Below are 19,811 nucleotides of genomic sequence, written 5' to 3' on the forward strand. Positions count from 1 at the left end.
GTCATTGGAGCGCAAACATGGCACACACAATGAATCCGACAGAAGCAAATGAAACCAGACTTGGAAAAAAAAACCTGGTTGTCCTGGCCAGGCATGACAGGCCTACAATTCCTGCACATGGGAGGTTAAGGCAGGAGGATCAAGAGTTCAAGGCCAGTTTCAGCTACTCAGCAAGCCCAAGGCCAGCCTGATCTACCTGAAACATTGTCATACACAATTTTTTTTTCTTTTTTGGGTGGCTGTTCTTTTTGTTTGTTTAGAGACAGGGCTTCCCTGTGTAACAACAGTCCTGGCTGTCCTGAAACTCGCTCTGTAGACCACGCTGGGCTTGAACTCACAGGCCTGCCTGCCTCTGCCTCCCAAGCGCTGGGATTAAAGGTGTGCGCCACCACTGCATGGCTTGTGGATGCTCTTTCACCGGTATGAAAAGAGCAGAAAAAGGGGCCACCATGATGGTGGCCTTATTCCACTACCCAGACCCTTCCCTACCCTTAGGGAAAGGGTCTATTTTCAGACAATACCCCACTATATATTAGCTCACAAAATCTTGATGTGGGAAACACACCCAGGAACCTATTGGAGTATGTCCTTATAAATATATTTATATCAGAGAAAACAAGGCACTTTGGGAGCATGGCAGCTTTCTCTCCTATGTGTACATTGTTCTAGGCAGAAGGTAAAATTGGTTAGTTTCTCAAGTGAATTAACTGAGCAAAGTTCAGTAACAAAACTGTTCCCGGCCTTCGCTGAGGCCCTACTGAAGTGGACATGGTGGGAAGCACCGAGGGCACTTCCTGTGCGACATCTGGTCCCAGGTCGGATGGGCACGGGCCAAGCTCGAAGCTTGCTGCCCCAAGAGGGCTGACATATCTCCTGAATTGGAGCGCCTGGCCCTGGCACACTGCCTCCCTCCCCAGGCTCTGAGGTCAGGTAAGGGGCTGCAGCAGGAGGTAGCCCTAGTGCAGAGCAGGACACGGTGGGAATGCTTAAGCAGGGTCACCAAAGCCACAGAGACCTCAATCTGTCCAAGCTGGCGCTGCACAGTCGGAGCATCGGCGCCACGGGAAGAGATTTCACATTAGCCCTGACAGCACTGCCTCAGCTCTGCGGTGACATTGGCCAGGGTCGTTTCTGAGGGCGCTCGAGCTTCCACTGGAGGCGAGCCGGAGCTTGGGCCAGCTGCTCTGAGCCTCCAAGGGACCCCCTCCCCGCCGGAATGAAATCATCTCAGGACCAAGGCAAAGCCACAAGTCACTTCTGACACTACGGATTGCAAGCTGGGCCCCTGGGCCCCAGGAATGGGGGCACGCCCCCTGGGCCAGGCAGACCAGGAAGGGAAGTGGCTCCCTGGCTTCAGCACTAAGAGTCCTTATGGGACACCGCTTTATATGCTTACCAGCCTCAGCCCAGCTTAAATAATCACCAAACCCTATATTCTACAATTACAGGATTCCATGAACACACCTATTTGCACTGGGTCCTTTCTTATTTGAAAGGGCTCTGGTTTTAATTTTTCTGTGCACATACGCCTAAGTAGAGCCTAGAGGACTTCTCAGCTGACTGGGTCCCCAGCCCCCCAAGCCGAGGAGGCTCCGCAAGGCCGGCTGCTACAAAGCGCAGAGCTTGGCTGCATGGATTTTAATGAGAGCGTCAGGCAGAGCTGTGCTGTTGCTCTCCGGGACTTGCAGATCATTACCAAACCAGCTGTAGGATGAGAACACAGCACATCGAAACCCTAGGAGGTCACTGAGCTAATGATCTAATCCTACCTTCCGCAGACAGGGCCCCTCCCCATCTCCTCCCGCCCCCAGTCTTTCCTGGTGGACTCTGTCCATTCCAGAAGCCAGGCCAATACCGCCCCTTCAAGGTCGGAACAGAACCATACTGAGTGGCTCTGGCTCCCCTTTCCCGGAGAGCAGGAGGAGGGAGTAATTTAGTCAAAACCATTAGGCACAAGCCCTGCTCTGGCCAGGCCCCAGGACTTCTATCTGGAAGGACCACTGCCCTCTCCTGCCTCTCCCGCCCCTGCTGGGCTGCAGCAGGGTCAACAGCCATTTTAAGGTTCTGATGAAAGCCCCTTTCGGCTTCTAAGACACAGGGTGGGAAACATACGCAGCATGGAGTGCCAAGCTCTGTGCCAGACACTGGCTGGGGGAGGGGACAGGGACAGACAGGGCACTCTGGAGTAGCCACAGCAGGGGGCCTGCTGGCACCTGCATGCTCACCACCTCAGAGTTCAAGAAAGGAGGCAGAGAGGAGGTCCTCAGCAAGTGCAGGCGGCAATGCCCGTGATTGCGCTCTCCTCAAGCCAGAGGGGTTTATGAGGGCTTTGGCAATTACTACAACCATTTGCTGTGCTGGGTAGAGACAGATCCTGTTTCTCTTTGTTTCAGGCTCTGAAGCCAGAGAAGGCGATTTCAGCACAAGAGCCACACAATAGTTGGGGCAGAGAGAAGAAAGCTTGCTGTTGGCCAGAGCTGTCCAGTATTTTCCTGAATAATAGCACCTGTGTATTAGTTCTGGGAAGGGGGGTATACGGGGCGTCAACATCACCATGCACAGTGAGGCAGGAGGCAGGAAGAATACTCCTGCCTTTCAGCCTTCATGGCTGCCAGGACCCCCAGGCAGGTACCTGCTGCGGCTGCCAGCCTGAGGGACTGAAGTTTCTACAGCTGGCAGTACCTATGCTTAAACTGGAGAAACAAAAGGGGAAGGGAGCAGCAGCACCTGCCAAGGCTGGCCACCCCACTCCTCCTCTCTACTCTGGTTCCCCAGCATAGCTCCTATGCCACATGATTGGCTGGAGATAGAAGGGGGAAATAAACGGTTACAAGAGAGGCTGTGAGTGTCAAAGTTGTACTAGCTGGGCTGGCACAGACTGCGAGCCCTGCATTCGGGAGGTCTGGAGTAGAATGGAGCCAGGGCTGCTTTGCCCACACTCCAGCAGGTGCTCATTATTTGGTCCCAGAAAACACAGGTGACTTGGAAACAGGAAGCCTGGGCTCTGCTCTGTCACTATCTGTGTGACCTTGAGGGTAGGAGCCAAGGTATTCCTTTCTCCTCCAGTCCCGCGGTGCTCCTGACAGTCAGCAGAGGCCCAGGTCCCTGTGCGTCAGGGCTAGTTTGGTCATGAATATCAGAGGTTAAAACTGGGCTGTGCAGTCTAAAGGCACATAGGGTGAGGGAGGGGCATGCAAAGGACGCCTGAACACGCTCACTAAGGAGCATGGGAGGAAGGCAGCAGCCCAGCCTCCAGGAAGGCATCACTTCTGGGCAAAGGAGCGAGACATTCTTTAGGGGCCTGATGCCTTCTGGAACAAAGGCATCCAGACAGGGCTGAACAGAAGCAGCCCTACCTGCTGCAGAGGGCTGAGTGTCGGGTGGGGGAAGGGATGACAGTCTGGTTGCCAGAGCATGTGGCCTGTCCTATACTCTCAGGTATAGAAAAGGGACCGTGTGTATCCACACAGGCCGTACCTATTGCTTTAAGACCAGGAGACAGCATTATTTGAAGTAGCCAAATGGAAGGGTTCTGAGGAAGGCCATGGGCTAAAAGGGTTCTTAGGAGAAGGCACTATCTCCAGTTGAAACCCAACCAAAGGGATATGCTGTAGGGTTTTCCTTCCTTTCAATAGTTAACAGTCACTTGAGGAGAAGAGGGATCAGCTCAGCTATGGACCCTCAAGAGTCCACAGCCAAGGAAGAGGGGAAGACGTACATGAGGACTTGGAGGAAACACTTGGTTAGATCTTTGGTTGCTCCAGGGAAGACTTTGGCCCTTGCAATTCTACATCCTCCCTTGCTCCCCCACGAGACTGTTATGACATCAAGAAGGCAGGTAGAAAGGACAGAAAAAGGAATGTGGGCAGCAGGCAGAAAGTTAATCCGACCAGTCGTCTTCATCAAATTCAGAGGAATCGTCTTCCGAGTCGCTGTACTCAACAGCAATCCGACGTGACAGGATGGTGGCCACATCATTGCCCACCACATCACGCTTCTCTTGTTCCCGCTGCTCTTCAACCTTTCGAAGCTGAAAGCCTGGTGGGAGAGGAAGCAGAGTTAAAAATCACAGCCTGCAGGGACAGTGATTCATTTTCTTCTGGGGATCTTTCCCCCAAGAAAAAGCATGTACGTAAACACATTCAACATGCTCATTTCAAGGAATTCCAGGATCCCAGCTTAAAAATAATTCACGTTCAACATATGTAGAAAGAACTCTCAATCTTACTATCTTAGAGAGCCCCACCCCCACCTCCAAGGTCCCAATTGCTCAACTGTTCAGGAAAGATCCTGTACCCCATCCAGCTTCAGAAAGGGTGCGCGTCTCAGACCCACCACAGGGATTTACCTTGGCGGATGGCGGAAAGCAGGTCACTACGCGCATCACTCACAGCAGGCAAAGAGGACTTGGGCTTGGTGGCATCAGAAAGAGGTGGTGGTGGTGCAGCAGGCTGGTCATCAGCACCACTAAAGGGGAGAGGTGGGGGCCCTGGAGGGGGAGGAGGAGGGGGAGGGGGAGGAGCACCTCCAGCTGGTTGGGACAAGGGAGGTGGTGGCATTGGGTAGTCAGTTGCTGGTGGGGGAGGGGGAGGGGGAGGGGCCGCGAAATCAGGGTGAGGTGGAAAAGATGGAGGTGATGGTGGCGGAGGGGTCCCAGGAGACCCAAATCCTATAGGTGGTAGTGGAGGCGGCACACCCATTGGAGGTGGAGGTGGAGGAGCAGGTGGTGGAGAAAAGCCAGGTTTGGGGCCTGGTGGAGAGCTCAGAGGAGGAGCTGGGGGTGGATGGCTTGGGCTGACCACGCTGGTTCTTTTGGGTCCAGCCAAGACAGATCCTCTTTGGTTGTCTGCAGGGTAGCTAAAAGGCCAAGGAGACAAGACTCACCATCATTCTCACGACACCAACCTGCCCAGAGGCAGCCTATCTATAAGCTCAGGCCCTCCTAAGCTGACTCTCTCATTTCACTGTGGCTCAAACATAAGGAAACGAGCAGCACTGTGGGGAAAGAACTTTCCAGAAACTGAAGCAGATTATCAGAGGGCTGCCCTGGCTGGTAGGACCAACAGACATCTCTTAGGTCCCTTTAGCCTTAGCTTTCCAGGAGATGGCTCTATTCTGAACCCTCTTAGAGAGAGGGGCCCATGGGTGGTTGCCAGTTTAAGCCTAGAGCTAGACCTAAATACATACAGGAAAGAGCTAGAACAAAAATTCAAAGCTGGGTGGTGGGTGTGCACATCTTTAATCCATGCACTTGGGGGACAGAGAATCTGAATTCAAGGCCAGCCTGGACTACAGAATGAGTTCCAGGACAGCCAGGATTACACAGAGAAACCTTATCTAGAAAAACCAAAACAAACAAAAAAATTCAAGCCCTATCCGTCTACTGGGTTGTTTCTTAGGCTCTGAATACTCATTGGATTTGGTGGGTGCAAAAATCTATTTGGAGCTGGCCACATGGAGGTAGGATATTATGTAGTCCAGGCTGGCCTAGACACACGACAATCTTCTGTCTTGGCCTTCCATGTATTAAAATTATGGATTTTGTTTATTTGGAACAGGGTCTTACTATGCATGTTATCTCTGGCTGGCTGGCCAACTGAACACTGCCTCCTGAACACTGAGATCAAAGCACATATCACCACACTACCAGGAATGCTGACTCGAGCCCTTAATCCCAGAGGCAGGTGGATCTCTGTCCTTTGAGTCTGAGGACAGCCAGGACAGCCAGAGCTGTTACCCAGAGAACCCCTGTCTCAGGGAAGAAAAAAAAAAAAAAAAAAAAACAGAAAGAAAATTATGACTTTGGGGGCTGGAGAGATGGCTCAGCGGTTAAGAGCACTGCCTGCTCTTCCAAAGGTCCTGAGTTCAATTCCCAGCAACCACATGGTGGCCCACAACCATCTGTAATGAGGTCTGGCGCCCTTCAGGCATACACACAAAAAATATTGTATACATAATAAGTAAATAAATTAAAAAAAAAAAAAAGAAAATTATGACTTTGGAGGGAGAAGACTTGGGTTTTAGCGATGTGAGGGGCCCAGAACAGGAAAAGAGGAAGAGACCAGCACTGTCTGAGGTCTCCATCTGATCCTTAACATATCCAGCCATGAATCAAGCAGAATCCAGGGGGAAAATAGCGCCTTTGCAGACCTACTTCCCAGGCATAGGGAAGAAAAGGAACTAAGAGAACAGAGGAGCCTAAAGAACCCTCAGGCCCGTGTAGCCACCACGGGCAATCCTTTGTGCACATTGGCCAAAGACACCAGCAAACAAACAAGCGAAGGGACAGACTGCAAGTCACTTAGTCGTGTCTCCCTTTCCAGCGGGCTGTTCCCCTCCCCCTGCAATACAGTCCTGATGGCCTAGAACTCACACGTAGTCCAGGCTAGCCTTGAATTCTGCTGGGCTGACAGAAGTGAGACAAAGGTCTACTAGGTCCCCCATCCTGCTATTTCATCAAAGTTGGTGTGTGTGGGCAGTGGCACATGCCTTTTACTCCCAGCACTTGGGAGGCAGAAGCAGGCAGATCTTTGAGACTTTGAGGCCAGCCTGGTCTATAAAGTGAGTTCCAGAACAACCAGGGCTACAAAGAGAAACCTTGTCTTGAAATAATAAAAAATAAAAAATAAATAAATAAAAAGAAAAAAGTCATTCCTCCTGTCCATGAGGTAACAACACTGCTAACAGCTGACAAATGATATTCCTATTATCTTACACACACTTGCCTCAGGTCACCCTGGTGGTCCTGGCCTAGACTCTCAACTCTTTACTTTGTTCTTGAGTATTCTACTACCCAGGATGGACGCAGAGGTTCTGCCATTTACCTGAATTCTGCTGGTGGGGGAGGCAAGTTGTCTTCAGAGAAGGAAGGAGAAGGTGAGGAGGTGGAGTCTGATTGTGGTGGTGGTGGGTAGCTGCCTGTATCCACATTTTCAACAGAGCCAATGCTGCCATTCTGGTAGACCAAGGTGGATGAGTATCTGATAACATAACCAATGTCAGAGTGATCGTTTAGAGTCTGTTTCCATCCAAAGCACCAAGCTGTGTTTAAACACATAGAGCCTGAGTAACCCTCTTTAGATTTATTTATTATGTATACAGTGTTTTTTCTTTTCTTTTCTTTTTTTTGCCTGCACACCAGAAGAGGGCACCAGATTTCATTATAGATGGTTGTGAGCTACCATGTGGTTGCTGGGAATTGAACTCATGACCTCTGGAAGAGCAGTCAGTGCTCTTAACCACTGAGCTATCTCTCCAGTCCCTGGCTCTCTCTTTTCTTACTAAACGATATCACATAAAAACATTTAACACAAAAGTTATTAAGGGAGGAGCCAGGCAGTAGTGGTGCATGCACAAGCCTGGTCTACAGAGTGAGTTCCAGGCCAGAGGAACCCTGTCTCAAACAAACAAACAAACAAACAAAAAACCCAATAACACAACAACAACAAAAAGTTATTAGGGAGGAACAAAATAAGGAGATTCCCTATGTATATCCTGTTACACCAAAATTATACTTTAGGCCCGGCACTGGGGAGGCAAAGACAGGTGATCTCTGTGATTATGAGGCCAGCGCGGCAGTAGACACACCAAGTTCCATGCCAGCCAGGGTAACAAATGAGACTTTATCTCTTTATCTCGCTATCTCTCCATGTATACATGTGTGTGTGTGTGTGTGTGTGTGTGTGTGTATAAATCAAACCCAGCAGTTCTTTTAAATGCTCTCCCAAATATTAGGTACAGCTAAACCTGAATCCCAAAACCTTAAGGTGAAGAATGAAGCCAAGTTCCAGAGGTTAGCTGCAAACACGTGACTGGCATGCAGCCTGATTCTGAAGTAGGCAAGTCCATGGAGTTCAAAGGCTAAGCACGCATTTGATTGCAAAATCAAATCAAAGATGAATGCAGGCTGCCATGTGGTAGCACATGTGGCTTCTCTGCCATATCCTCTAGCACATGATGAGTGGCTGCTTAAGCAGGGTGCTAGAGCTAGCTGCATGAAAATCTATTTCTCTGAGCACTGGGCCCTGGGTGAGTTGGCTCTGGACAAACATCAAAACTCCATACAAGCATGAACACACCAAGCAAGAAGCCTGCGCATTAGCATAAGTACACTGGGCACCAGTTAGCAAAGCTGGCCGCTCTGCCTTCTCTTCCTCTCCTTCCCAGCACTGCCGAGTTCTACAGAGCTTATCCAACAGGTCCCAGGAAGAGTTGTGGGGATGGAATTAAGGTAGACGATGCTCTACTGTGAAAACCTCCAAACCTGGGCGCATTTCTTTGACAACTTCACCCACAAGCATGTTCTTACAGAGCGGCCAAACAGCCAATTCTAAACCTCTTGGATAATAGGAAAATGGGGGCGGGGAGAGCACTCCCAATCCTTACTACCTAAGTCTCAAAAGGAAACATATTTTTGTTTTGTCCTTTGAGACAGTTTCTTTGTCACAGCCTTGGCTGTCCTGGAACTAGCTCCCTACACCAGATTGGGAGACACACATTTTTGACAGTTGGCATTATGGCCTCAGAGTCAGTAATCCTATGTCGTGTGACTGTCACAATGGGGTGGGACTGGGGAACAAAATGGCCTCTTACTGGGTAGTGAGATCAGCGAAGGCACCCTTAGTGCCGATTTCTCTGTAGAAAGGTCATTTTTCCTCTCACTGTCTTCATCATGCTCATAAAACAAATCTCTGAATCCAGGAAGAATAAGTGTCACAAGTGTCAAGATTTTTAAAAGTCAAGATTTTCATGGTAGAGTTATTCCTAAAAGCAAGAACAACTCAACTCTTTCTTTTTATCATTCCCCAACACCCAGTATGGGCTGGCATGGTTCTTTGACAGCCAGAATGCAATGACTTTAGAGGAAAAGCCAGGGTGACACTCATGCCAAGCAGTCATGGTGACTTGGCTTTGAATGTCACAGGGGTCAGACATCAGGATAAGCATCAAACCAAGCTTTAATCCATTCTCCCCTTTAAACCTCCAGTGTGATTTGGTATTGGGAAGTGGGTTAGGACGATATTCCCCACTTCCCACAGAGAAATACAGCCTTCACAGTAGCCCAGCAACCTTTCCCGCACTGACTCTGAAGTCTGCGTTCAGTCCCTTTGGCTAGCCTCTCTCCCAAGACTGACAAAAACCGGCTGAAAATCTGTTTTGGTAACGAGCACAGCTTACTTACACCCCCATCCCCACCCCCGTACTCAACTCTTCGGCACAACCTTCTTGTGTGCTCTGGAAGCAAAGGACTCTCTTCCCCCGAGGCCTTAGGAATAACAGCACAAAGTGTGGGCCTCCTTTTCAGCCCACTTCAGTCACCTCATCTAAATCTCCGGGTCTCTTGCCTTACTTAGGAATTTCATCACCAGATGGCCACTCTGAGTAGTCGGCCATGGCTGGTCTAAAGGCAGTGAGTTACTGCCATTGACTGCTCACAGTCAGTTGAGACTGACTCCTGCTGTACACTCCCCTCTCACTACTGCACTTGACTAGTTAAAAAGAGTAGTTAACTTAGAGTGGTGTTGGCCTAAACCTACAGCTGGGTTTTAAAGGGTGTGGAAGGCATCATGCCAGGCCGTGGTGGCGCACACCTTTAATCTCAGCACTCGGGAGGTAAAGGCAGGCGGATCTCTGTGAGTTTGAGGCCAGCCTGGTCTACAAGACCTAGTTCCATGACAGCCAGGGCTGTTACTCAGAGAAAACCTGTCTCGAAAAAAACAAAAACAAAACAAAACAGAAAACCCATCACCTACCCAGAAGGTCCCAGTTTTTCTTTGGATTCGACAAATTCTTGTCCCATCTTCATTTTCTCCCACTCTTCCTTACGTGTCTTGATTTTGCGTGGATTTACATTCCCCCTATTCGGATTATCTTTCTTTTCTTTCTATAATGAAAAAGGACAGAAAGCCTTTGTAAAACACTTTCTAAAGGGCTTCATTAAAATTCTACCCATCTCCGTGGACACACTCATGAGATGATTTGCCTAGACAACACATGATAACAGCAGAATTTACAGAATTACCAGGTTTGCAGTGACCTGAGGCCGTCTAATTCAAACCACTTCCCAGGCAAAACATTTGCTCAGTTTCTCACACAGGAACCCCGAGCAGAAAGGAGGGCTGGCCAGCCACCTCCCGGTAGCGGCCCCACCTCTTCAGGCACTCTAGTAAACACTTGTTTGTTATTTGCTTGCCACAAAGGTCAGTCAAGGGACGAGGATTGACTGCTCTAGAGATCCAGGGCAGACAGAAGGAAATAGTTAAAAAACAAAACTAAAACCAATGAAGGATTTTCCAGCTCCCGCAGCTGCACTAGCCTCCAGTACTCTCTTGGGCCTGCTGACAGCCATGCTAATGGGATTGTGAGGTCAGTGCCGGTAGGTCACAAAGCACCAGGAGCCTAAAAAGAGAGAAGCATCTCTACAAACCAGGCAGCCCCTGGCTTCACCCACACAGTAGTGAAGGGGTTAATCTTCTGCTGTAAACCAAATATTGCAGAACCTGAGGCTTGTCACTGAGAAATGAGCTGCAAAACCGGCAGGGATGGGACCAGGCTAGCAGAGTGTCCAGCAGAGTCAGGTGCAAATTGCAAGAAAAAAAAATGATGAATAGAAAAGTCAATTTCTAAAACTCAGTTCAAATATATTCAATTGTTAATAGTACCGGGGGAACGAGCATATTTTTGGTGTGATTTATACTTTCTTATCCTGGTGGTGTTTGGTGTGGACATATTCATTTTCTTTTTTAAGAGTTTTACCGGGCATCCAAGCAAGCAGCCACTTGGAATTACTTCACATAAGACTGGCTTCCTTTTCATCCCCCTCCACAATCGTGCCTACTGATGTGTAGAACAGAGGCCCCTTTCCCCTCACCCTATGCTTTCTCTTCTCTTTCATGATATCCTTGGTGTCCTGCAGCATCTTCTCCTTCCAAAGATCAAAGAAGTAGGAAGGGTTGGTGTAGAATTTGAGTGCCTCTTTCCCATCATCCCTGGGTAGAAACGAAGACAAGTAGCAGTCAGTAGAGAGATGAGCTCCCACCCGAATCCAATATTCCAACACCAACCAGTTAGCAGTTTTTATGCTACAGAATCATGAAACCATTCACATTGATTGCATATCTTCTCTCCCGCATGGATTCTCAATGGCCCCGAATGGTGTCCCTCAACTCCTCACAGACCTTTGCTGTACCTTCAATTCCCATACAGGAATGTGCATGGTCAGAGTGAGAACAGGCTAGGGCAGCAGGAACTCTGATTATTTCGATCATTTGCAGGGTCACAGACAGCTCCCTAAAGATATCTGGATACTGGGCAGCTGCTAAGGGTGCTTGCTGCTCTTCCAGAGGACCAAGTTCAGTTCCCACATACATACACACAATTAAAAAATAAAACACATCTTTAAAAAAATCAAGTCAGGGGGATGGAGAGATGGCTCAGAGGTTAAGAGCATTGCCTGCCCTTCCAAAGGTCCTGAATTCAATTCCCAGCAACCACATGGTGGCTCACAACCATCTGTAATGGGGCCTGGTGCCCTCTTCTGGCCTGCAGGCATACATGTAGACAGGATATTGTGTATCTAATAAATAAATAAATATTTTAAAAAAGAGTAACAAAGGGCAGATACTCTGAGCCTCTTCTCTATCTGCGTGAGAAGCTACCAAGTTCCTATCTGATGCTCTCTGAAGAGGCCAGTGTTGACTCACAGAGGTCTCACTCACACACACACACACACACACACACGCACGCACGCACGCACGCACGCACGCACGCACGCTGTTTTGCAGTGTACCCATGTCTGACAGACAACATCCACCTCCAGCTACCTGTAATTACTTTTAGCTGTTTCAAACTTATTTATGGATACAAGCAAAATAAATATTCACCTTTTACTTCTGTTTAGTTGGTCTGTGTATGATGACGATATTACCAAATCACCAGAGGGGAGGACTTAAAGCCATCTTTAAGGCTACCTTCCTTTTCCTGTGTCTATCTACAACAAGGTAGGTCCTTGCAGAAAATATCTAAAGGGTGTACAAAATGAAGGACTGACACTTACATGGAAGGACGCCACCTACTCCCCACGCTCTGGAAGGCCCTCTCTAGCCTAGAGCAGCCAATCTGAGGCTGCTTTCACCAACTTGCCCAAACATCTGGGAATTTACAGTTTTCCCAGTAAGTAGAAGCCCTGCTAGAATGTAGCCCTTGGGAATCCATGCTGCAGGACTGCCTGCTAACAAGTCCTTTTGCTTCTGGAATAACTAACTTCCTTGGATGGAATCCAGATGGACTAGCTTTTACCAAATTAAAGTCTGCAGCATGCACTGTTATGGCAAACTTTCAATATACAGTAGATGCAGCATGACTTTCAGAAAGCAAGCGAGTGAGCTCTGTCTTTGCTGCCATAAGCACCACTGGGGTAGACAGTCAGCTTAGTAAGATTCTCTGATATAAACATTCTGTTTAGATATCTTAGACAATGTAGGGTTTTTAATCACAGACACCCCGACAAGGGAGAGCTATTACCTGTAAGGACTTAGATTGTTGAGAGGTGGAGGAGAGTCACAGCTGTTATAGGTTTCTAAAACAGGCACTGGCAGAGAATTTCTGTCAAAAAGCTTCTGGTCTTGGGTGGTAGAGCTTCTGAAGGCCTTCCGAGTGTTGATTCCTTGTAGCGACACTGAGAAGATGAAGGCATTAGAAAATGGACGACAGGCTGAGCCAACCCTGAGTCACAGCAGTCGGAGGGCCTCAGCGGCTGCGTTTCTTGGCTGCAGCCATCTGCAGCCAGGTTTTTCCCTCCCCCTCTGGGGAAGCCCCACAGGCTGTAAGCAGCCCAGCCATTTCACGACTGAACAGAATGAAGCAACACAAAGGTTTACTATGTGGCCAGATCTCGTAGGCCTAGCTTTAGGTGAACAAATCCTCCACGTACTTTTAAGGCAACAAACAGTATAGAGGGAAAGGGAGTAAGAGAACAAGGGAACTGGGGAATGGGAGAAAGGGAGTGTGGCAGAGTTAAAAAGGTATCTTTACACCACCTAGGCTGATGTCACTTCAAAGCAGAACTGCACCAGTCTCTCTGATTTCGCTCCTTGCGTTTTAACAAACCAGGGGCAGAATTCTCAGACACTGCTCAGCAGAGCCTGCAGCTCTGGCTCAGCCTCCTTACCTTCTTCTTCCTTGGGATCCAGCTGAGTGACTTTAACTTGTACTCGGTCAACCCGCTCAGCAAGGGAGTTTACCCGGGAGGCAAAGGCACTTGCCTGAGTACAAAGCTCTCCGAAAATGTCCTCTGCATATTTACCTAGAAGAGCAAAGAGACAGAGTCACTAGTGCATAGGAATGACAGAAACACAAACCAGTGACCAAAGAGTGTGTCATCCACCAAACACACATGCGAGACATTCGCCATGGCCTTGGCAGTCTGCATGTATATAGTCCATAACTAATAGAACCTTCTTAGCAAATTCTGAACAAGCACGAACTTCAAAGCAGGCTGAACAAAATCAAAAGGTATAATGTCAACAAATTAGTCCTGGAAGAGCAGACAGTATATGCAAACATTTGTCCCCAGCTCTTAGCCCCTCCTATTCTGCAAAGCACCTTGTGAAATGGCTCGAGAGCAGAGTTAAGAGGAGCTACCAAGGGCTGGAGAGATGGCTCAGCGGTTAAGAGAATTGCCTGCTCTTCCAAAGGTCCTGAGTTCAATTCCCAGCAACCATATGGTGGTTCACAACCATCTGAAATGAGGACTGGTGCCCTCTTCTGGCCTGCAGGCATACCCGCAGATGGAATATTGTATACATAATAAATAAATATTTTTAAAAAAAGAGGAGCTACCAGGTGTCCATGATTAATATACTAGATAAGAAATTACTTCCTCAGTAGGATTTCAAAAGTCCACTGAAAACCAGGATGAGGGTATCTCTAAGGAGCCCGAACTGATCTGCACCCCACACAGAAATGCAGAACTGCTTCTAAGGGTGCAAAGGTCACCTTACGTCTTCTAACCCACAACTTTCAAAGTCTTTGCTCTAGGTTACAATCCTTCAAATCTACACCCCAGGGAACAAGTGAAAAGCTGAAATGTTCAGGTCCTCCCTAAAAAACAACATACCACTGGTCTTTTTCCACGTCTCGCTTTTTAAAACAAGAAAGAGTTCTGTACTTTCAACCCTGAATGCAAGGAGAAATAGCAATTTGGCACCACCTCCATATTGTTATTCCGAGCCACGAGGTCCTTTCTCAATAGGATGGAAAGAGGAAGCAATGGATAAATTATCCTCTCAGGTTTTTTTTTTTACTCACAAAGCAAAGGTGGACATAAGTGACTGCCCAACCTAAAGATATTCTGAGACCTATTTAAAGTAAGATCTCACTTTTTTCTAAGCTTCTAAGCTCAGTACATATTTGAGGGGGGAATTAAGCTAACTCAGTCTGAAAGGCCAAAACCACACCCTCAGGGTGAACTGCAGCCAGCCTTCCCAGTGGAGCCCAGAGAACAAGGCATGGGGAACTGGTGGTGAATTCGAGCCGATGAGGAGTTTCTAACCCTGTATACTGCACGGTCCCATGCGGCAACAACAAAGGCAAATTCCTGCGCTCAAAGGACTCAGAATGGCCAACAAGCTGCATTTCTGCTCTGCACACAGAGGATCCTATTTGATCTCCGTTGTTGATATGGCAGTGTTCTTGCTCCACCAAGTAATGAAAAGTATATTTGGAAAAAAAAGCAAAGAAATATACAACATTATGCATAGACCAGCCTTAAAAATATCCAACAATGGTGGCTTACACCTGTAACCTGAGCACTTGAGAAGCTAAGGAAGATTGCTGTTAGTTCAAGGCCAGCTGGGGCTACATAGTGAAACCCTGTCTCAAAACAAAACAAAAGCAAAAATTCAACCGCTCTGGCAGAAAAGGAAAAACAAGTCAATCTGTCTTTCTGTCTCCAAGAGAGGACTCAGAATTTCTGTTCCTCAGTAGAGGGGGACATCAAGTAAAATCTCAAAAAGGACCTCAATATACAAAATTGGCAATTCTTTTTTTCCTCTTTTTGAGATGGGGGGTCTCACTGCGTAGCCCTGGCTAGCCCAGAACTTGCTGTGTAGAGCAGAACTTTGAAAGCCCGAGTTAGAGAACAGAAAATGGCCTTTTCACCACTAGAAGCAGTTCTGCATCTGTGTCAGAAGTGGGTAAGTTCAGGCGCCTGAGAGATGCCCTATCTTGGTTTGAAGTTCTACTAAGCAGTTTCTCATCTAGTGTATTATCCATGGACAACACAAGGAAGGCTGTTCCTCTGCAGAGCCATTGTACAAGGTCCCTTTGAACTCAAGAGATCTGCCTGTCTCTGCTTTCCAAGTGTGATGGAGGAGGGTCTTCTATCAATCTGTTGATTTCATTGGTTAATTAATAAAGAAAACTGCTTGGCCTGATAGGTTAGAACATAGGTGGGTGGAGTAGACAGAACAGAATGCTGGGAAGACGGGAAGTGAGTCAGATGCAATGAAGCTCTGACCCAACGTGGACGTAGGCTAGAATCTCCCCGGTAAGCCACCCCTCATGGTGCTACACACATTACTAAATATGGGTTAATCAAAATGTGAGAGTTAGCCAGTAAGAGGCTGAAGCTAATGGACCAAGCAGTGTTTAAATGAATACTATTTGTGTTGTTATTTTTGGGCATAAGCTAGTCAGGCGGCCGGGAGCTGGGCGGGACGAAAGGCAGGCCTGCCTGCTCCTCATCACTACACCGGTGGTAGGACTGAAGGTGCGTGCCCAGTTCTCTTCTTCCTGTTCCCACCCACCCACCTGCAGACAGGGTTTCTCTGTGCAACCCTTGCTATCATAGAACTCACGCTGTAGACCAGGCTGGCCTTGAACTCAGAGATCTGCCTGCCTCTGCTACCTGGGTGCTGAGATTAAAGGTGTGTGGCACCAAACCCAGTGCTCTTCTTCCCATTCTTAAAAAGCAAGTAAGATAGGTAAGGTAAAGACTTTCCCACTGTAACATCAGGTCAGGCCCTGGGCAGACTCAGAATCACACTCTGAGAAATGGAAAGGGTAGTGGGTTTCAAATCAGAAGACCTGGATTGTTATGTCTCGGAATTTTATTTTTAGACAGTGTCTCTCTGCTTTCCCCTGGTTGGTTTCAAATTCACGTAACAGACCAGGCTGGCCTCAAACTTGCCAAGAGCTCATCCTTTTCTTCCTCAGCGACCAATCACTAGTGCACACCACTATACCTGGCCTATGCCAGTGTACTTCTCTTTAATATTTATTTTTATTCATGTGTATGTGTTTCTACATGTTAGTATTGCACATGGGCTTGTGGGTACCCACAGAGGCCAGATGAGGGTACCAGCTATCTTGGAACTGGAGCTACAGGAGGTTGTAAGCCACCACATGGGTGCAGGGAAGCAACTCTAGTTCTCAGTAAGAACTGCAACTGCAGGCTAGGTGGTGATAGTGCACACCTTTAGTCCCCAGCACTCGGGTGGCAGAGGCAGGTGGATCTCTGTGAGCTCAAAGCCAACATGGTTTACAGAATGAGTTCAGAGAAATTCTGTCTCAAAAAACAAAACCAAAACCAGAACCAGAAGTGTTCTATTTTGTTCGTTCTTTTATTTGTGTAGCTTTGGTTGGCCTCAAATTCACAAAGACTCACTTGCCTCTGCTTTGAGGGTGCTGGGATTAAAGGGCTACACCACCAGATTTGGGTGCAACAAACACTCCTAAGAACCAAGCCATCTCTCCAGCCCCTGTGTACTTTGTAGGAAGTCACAACCTCTCAAATTTGGTCTCACCTGTGTGCTGGGGACTGTGATTATATTCTCCTCACCAAGTTACTAGAAAGATTAAATAAACTGTTACAATGAACTTCTTCCTTATATCATTCAGCCAATGATATAAGACGATTTTTAAGAGTTCAACTATCTAAGCCAGCAGGAATCCCCGTGAGTCTGACCTGGTCTGTGGGATATGCTGGGAGTTACTGGGGCATGTGGGAGGGGGAATCTGGGGCATAGTCGATGTGATCAAGATATACTGTTTACATACATGAAATTGTAAAAAATAATCAAGACTTTTTTGCTTTTTCTTTATTTTTGTTTATTTACTTTATTGATATTTACTGAGCTCTACATTTTTCTCTGTTCCCCTCCTGGCCTCTCCCCTTTCCCCTTCAATCCTCCCCCAAGGTCCCCATGCTCCCAATTTATTCAGGAGATCTTATCTTTTTATACTTTCTACTTCCCATGTAGATTATATCTATGTAAGTCTCTCTTAGTGTCCCCATTGTTGTCTAGGTTCTCTGGGACTGTGGTTTGTAGGCTGGCTTTTTTTGCTTTATGTTTAAAAACCACCTATGAGTGAGTACATGTGATAATTGTCTTTCTGGGTCTGGGTTTCCTCACTTAAAATGTTTTCTAGCTCCATCCATTTTCCTGCAAATTTCAAGATGTCATTATTTTTTTTCTGCTGTGTAGTACTCCATTGTGTAAATGTATCACATTTTTCTTATCCATTCTTTGATCAAGGGGCATTTAGGTTGTTTCCAGGTTCTGGCTATGACAAACAAAGCTGCTATGAACATAGTTGAGCACATGCCCTTGTGGCACGATTGAGCATCCTTTGGATATATACCCAAAAGTGGTATTACTGGGTCTTGAGGAAGGTTGTTTCCTAATTTTCTGAGAAATCGCCACACTGACATCCAAAGGGGTTGTACCGGCTTGCATTCCCACCAGCAGTGCAGAAGTGTTCCCTTTTCCCCACAACCTCTCCAGCATAAGTTGTCATCAGTGTTTTTGATCTTGGCCATTTTTACAGGTGTAAGATGGAATCTCAGAGTTGTTTTGATTTGCATTTCTCTGATGACTAAGGATGTTGAAGTTGTTGTTTTTTCAAGACAGGGTTTCTCTGTGTAGCTTTGGGGCTTGTTCTGGAACCCACTCTGTAGACCAGGCTGGCCTCAAACTCAGAGATCCACCTGTCTCTGCCTCTAAAGTGCTGGCATTAAAGGCATGTGCCACCACTACCCAGTCAATTAAAAGACATTCTAGTAAAAAAATGTAATTTAGTAAAAGAAACACAGATAATTTGTATTATGGGGAGTGTAATAATGCAGGTATGTAATAAGCATGTGCAGCCATCCCTGAGCTAAAACTATTATTTGTAAGAGCAAGAGCATCTAGTACTCGGATGGGGACCACCAATACCACACCAATGACAACGGGGTGGAAGTACCAAAGGATGTGGTCTAGAAGCCAGGCATGGTGGCACACGCTTTTAATTCCAGCACTAGGAGGCAAAGGCAGAGAACTTTTGCCTGTGGAGGTCACAGGAAAACCTTTGAGTTGGTTCTCTCCTATCATAAGGGTTCCAGGAACTAGTCTCAGGTCTTGGCAGCAACCACCTTTACCCATAGAGTCATCTCATTGGTCCTCCCCTATCTCCTTTAAAAAGAATTTTAATTGAATATTGTAAAATGGGAGATGAATACAGAAGAATGGAAAGAAAGACAGGACTTGAAGAAGCCTTTACACAAGGCCAAAGAATTTACATACTATCCTATTTGGAGGACAAGGTAAACCTGGGCAACTTAACAAGACCCTGTCTCAAAATCAAAAAGGTAAAAATAAAAGAGCTATGTATGGATACAGCTCATGTATGTATGTATGTATGTATGTATGTATGTATGTATACAGTTTAGTGGTAGTAGGAGAGCAGGAGAGAGGAGGAGGAGGATGAAAATGAGCAGGGAAAATTTTGTTTACATACTAATGGACAACTTTTCTTTTAAAATTCCAAGGCTAGGTTAGGCACGGTGGTTTGCTTGCAGTCTTGGCACTTAGGAGGTGAAGGCAAGAAAATCCAGAGTATAACGTTATCCTTGGCTACACATCTAGATGAAGGACAACCTGAAGACCTGCGCTGTCAGAGATCCCGATCGTGCCTCGCTGAAGGACGACCATGTGATGTCAGCTGTCACCGGATCAGAACGCCTGGCTGCTGGGAGGGTTTATAAGTTTCCCCCATTGTTAAATAAACGAGTCTGCTGTACCTGACTCCCAGTGTCTGAGAAGTTGACTCTGCACCTTCTCATCTTCTCCCAAGGAAGATGTTAGGGCCCAGCAACATCTGGCACCCGAAACAGGGACTTCTAACATAGGTCTGACCTCGCCTGGTCAGAGTCCTTTTTCATTCCAGCTGTAATTTTTATTTTGCCCAGAACAGGGTCTAGTCATCTTCCTTTCCTCACTCGCAGCTCTGCAGTGCCCCCAAGACAGTGTGTTTTGGCAAAAAAGGTCCCTTTGGCAAGTATGCACTGGGACCCCCAACCTTCCCTTCTTTCGTGTTGTCTGTCATCTTTGTCTGCCCATTCGGTTAGGAAGGCACATTTTTTTTCTGTTTTGGTTCACTCGGTGTCTCCAAATAAGGGCTGACCTCTAGGATGCAGAAGCAAGGCTTGGCTCCCGAACACTGTCCCTCATTTGGAGACAGTGTGGGCATGCAGCTGTGGCCTAAAGAACCACAGAAGTCCCCCACTATCACTAGATATAAAAGTCTGATACAATTTCCCACCCCTGTTCACTGTTGATTGCCTGCTGTCCCCCTCAGAGGGATGCGGACACGCAGGACAGAGTGACCTGTTATCTGTGGAAGTGCCACATTCACCTCCGCAGGGAGAAGTGAGCTGCAGCGCAGCATGAGAAATGAGGGCCCAGAGGCCGGTGCTGGCCAGGCCTGAGGTCTCAGGGGTGCTGTCTGAGCCATGGGTGTGGGTGACACTCCTAGGTGTGGCCTCAGAG

At 47.4% G+C, this 19,811-nt stretch overlaps 1 protein-coding gene across 3 annotated transcripts in view; it reads right to left on the minus strand.

Moving 5' to 3' along the window:
• Positions 1-2,591: 2,591 nt before the first annotated feature.
• The window catches only part of Wasf2 (WASP family member 2), an 81,274-nt gene continuing 64,054 nt past the window's right edge, over positions 2,592-19,811 (minus strand). For all 3 annotated transcript variants that reach the window (XM_038334731.1, XM_038334730.1, XM_038334729.1), the window contains exons 3-9: positions 13,169-13,303; positions 12,523-12,676; positions 10,871-10,988; positions 9,753-9,883; positions 6,825-6,980; positions 4,349-4,857; positions 2,592-4,038 (exon numbers count right to left, since the gene is read on the minus strand). In XM_038334731.1, the coding sequence (XP_038190659.1) occupies positions 3,881-4,038; positions 4,349-4,857; positions 6,825-6,980; positions 9,753-9,883; positions 10,871-10,988; positions 12,523-12,676; positions 13,169-13,303 (1,361 nt within the window). In that variant the 3' untranslated portion in view covers positions 2,592-3,880. The remainder of the gene's footprint in view (positions 4,039-4,348; positions 4,858-6,824; positions 6,981-9,752; positions 9,884-10,870; positions 10,989-12,522; positions 12,677-13,168; positions 13,304-19,811) is intronic.

The sequence above is a fragment of the Arvicola amphibius genome, chromosome 6 (assembly GCF_903992535.2).
Source record: "Arvicola amphibius chromosome 6, mArvAmp1.2, whole genome shotgun sequence".
NCBI lineage: Eukaryota > Metazoa > Chordata > Mammalia > Rodentia > Cricetidae > Arvicola > Arvicola amphibius.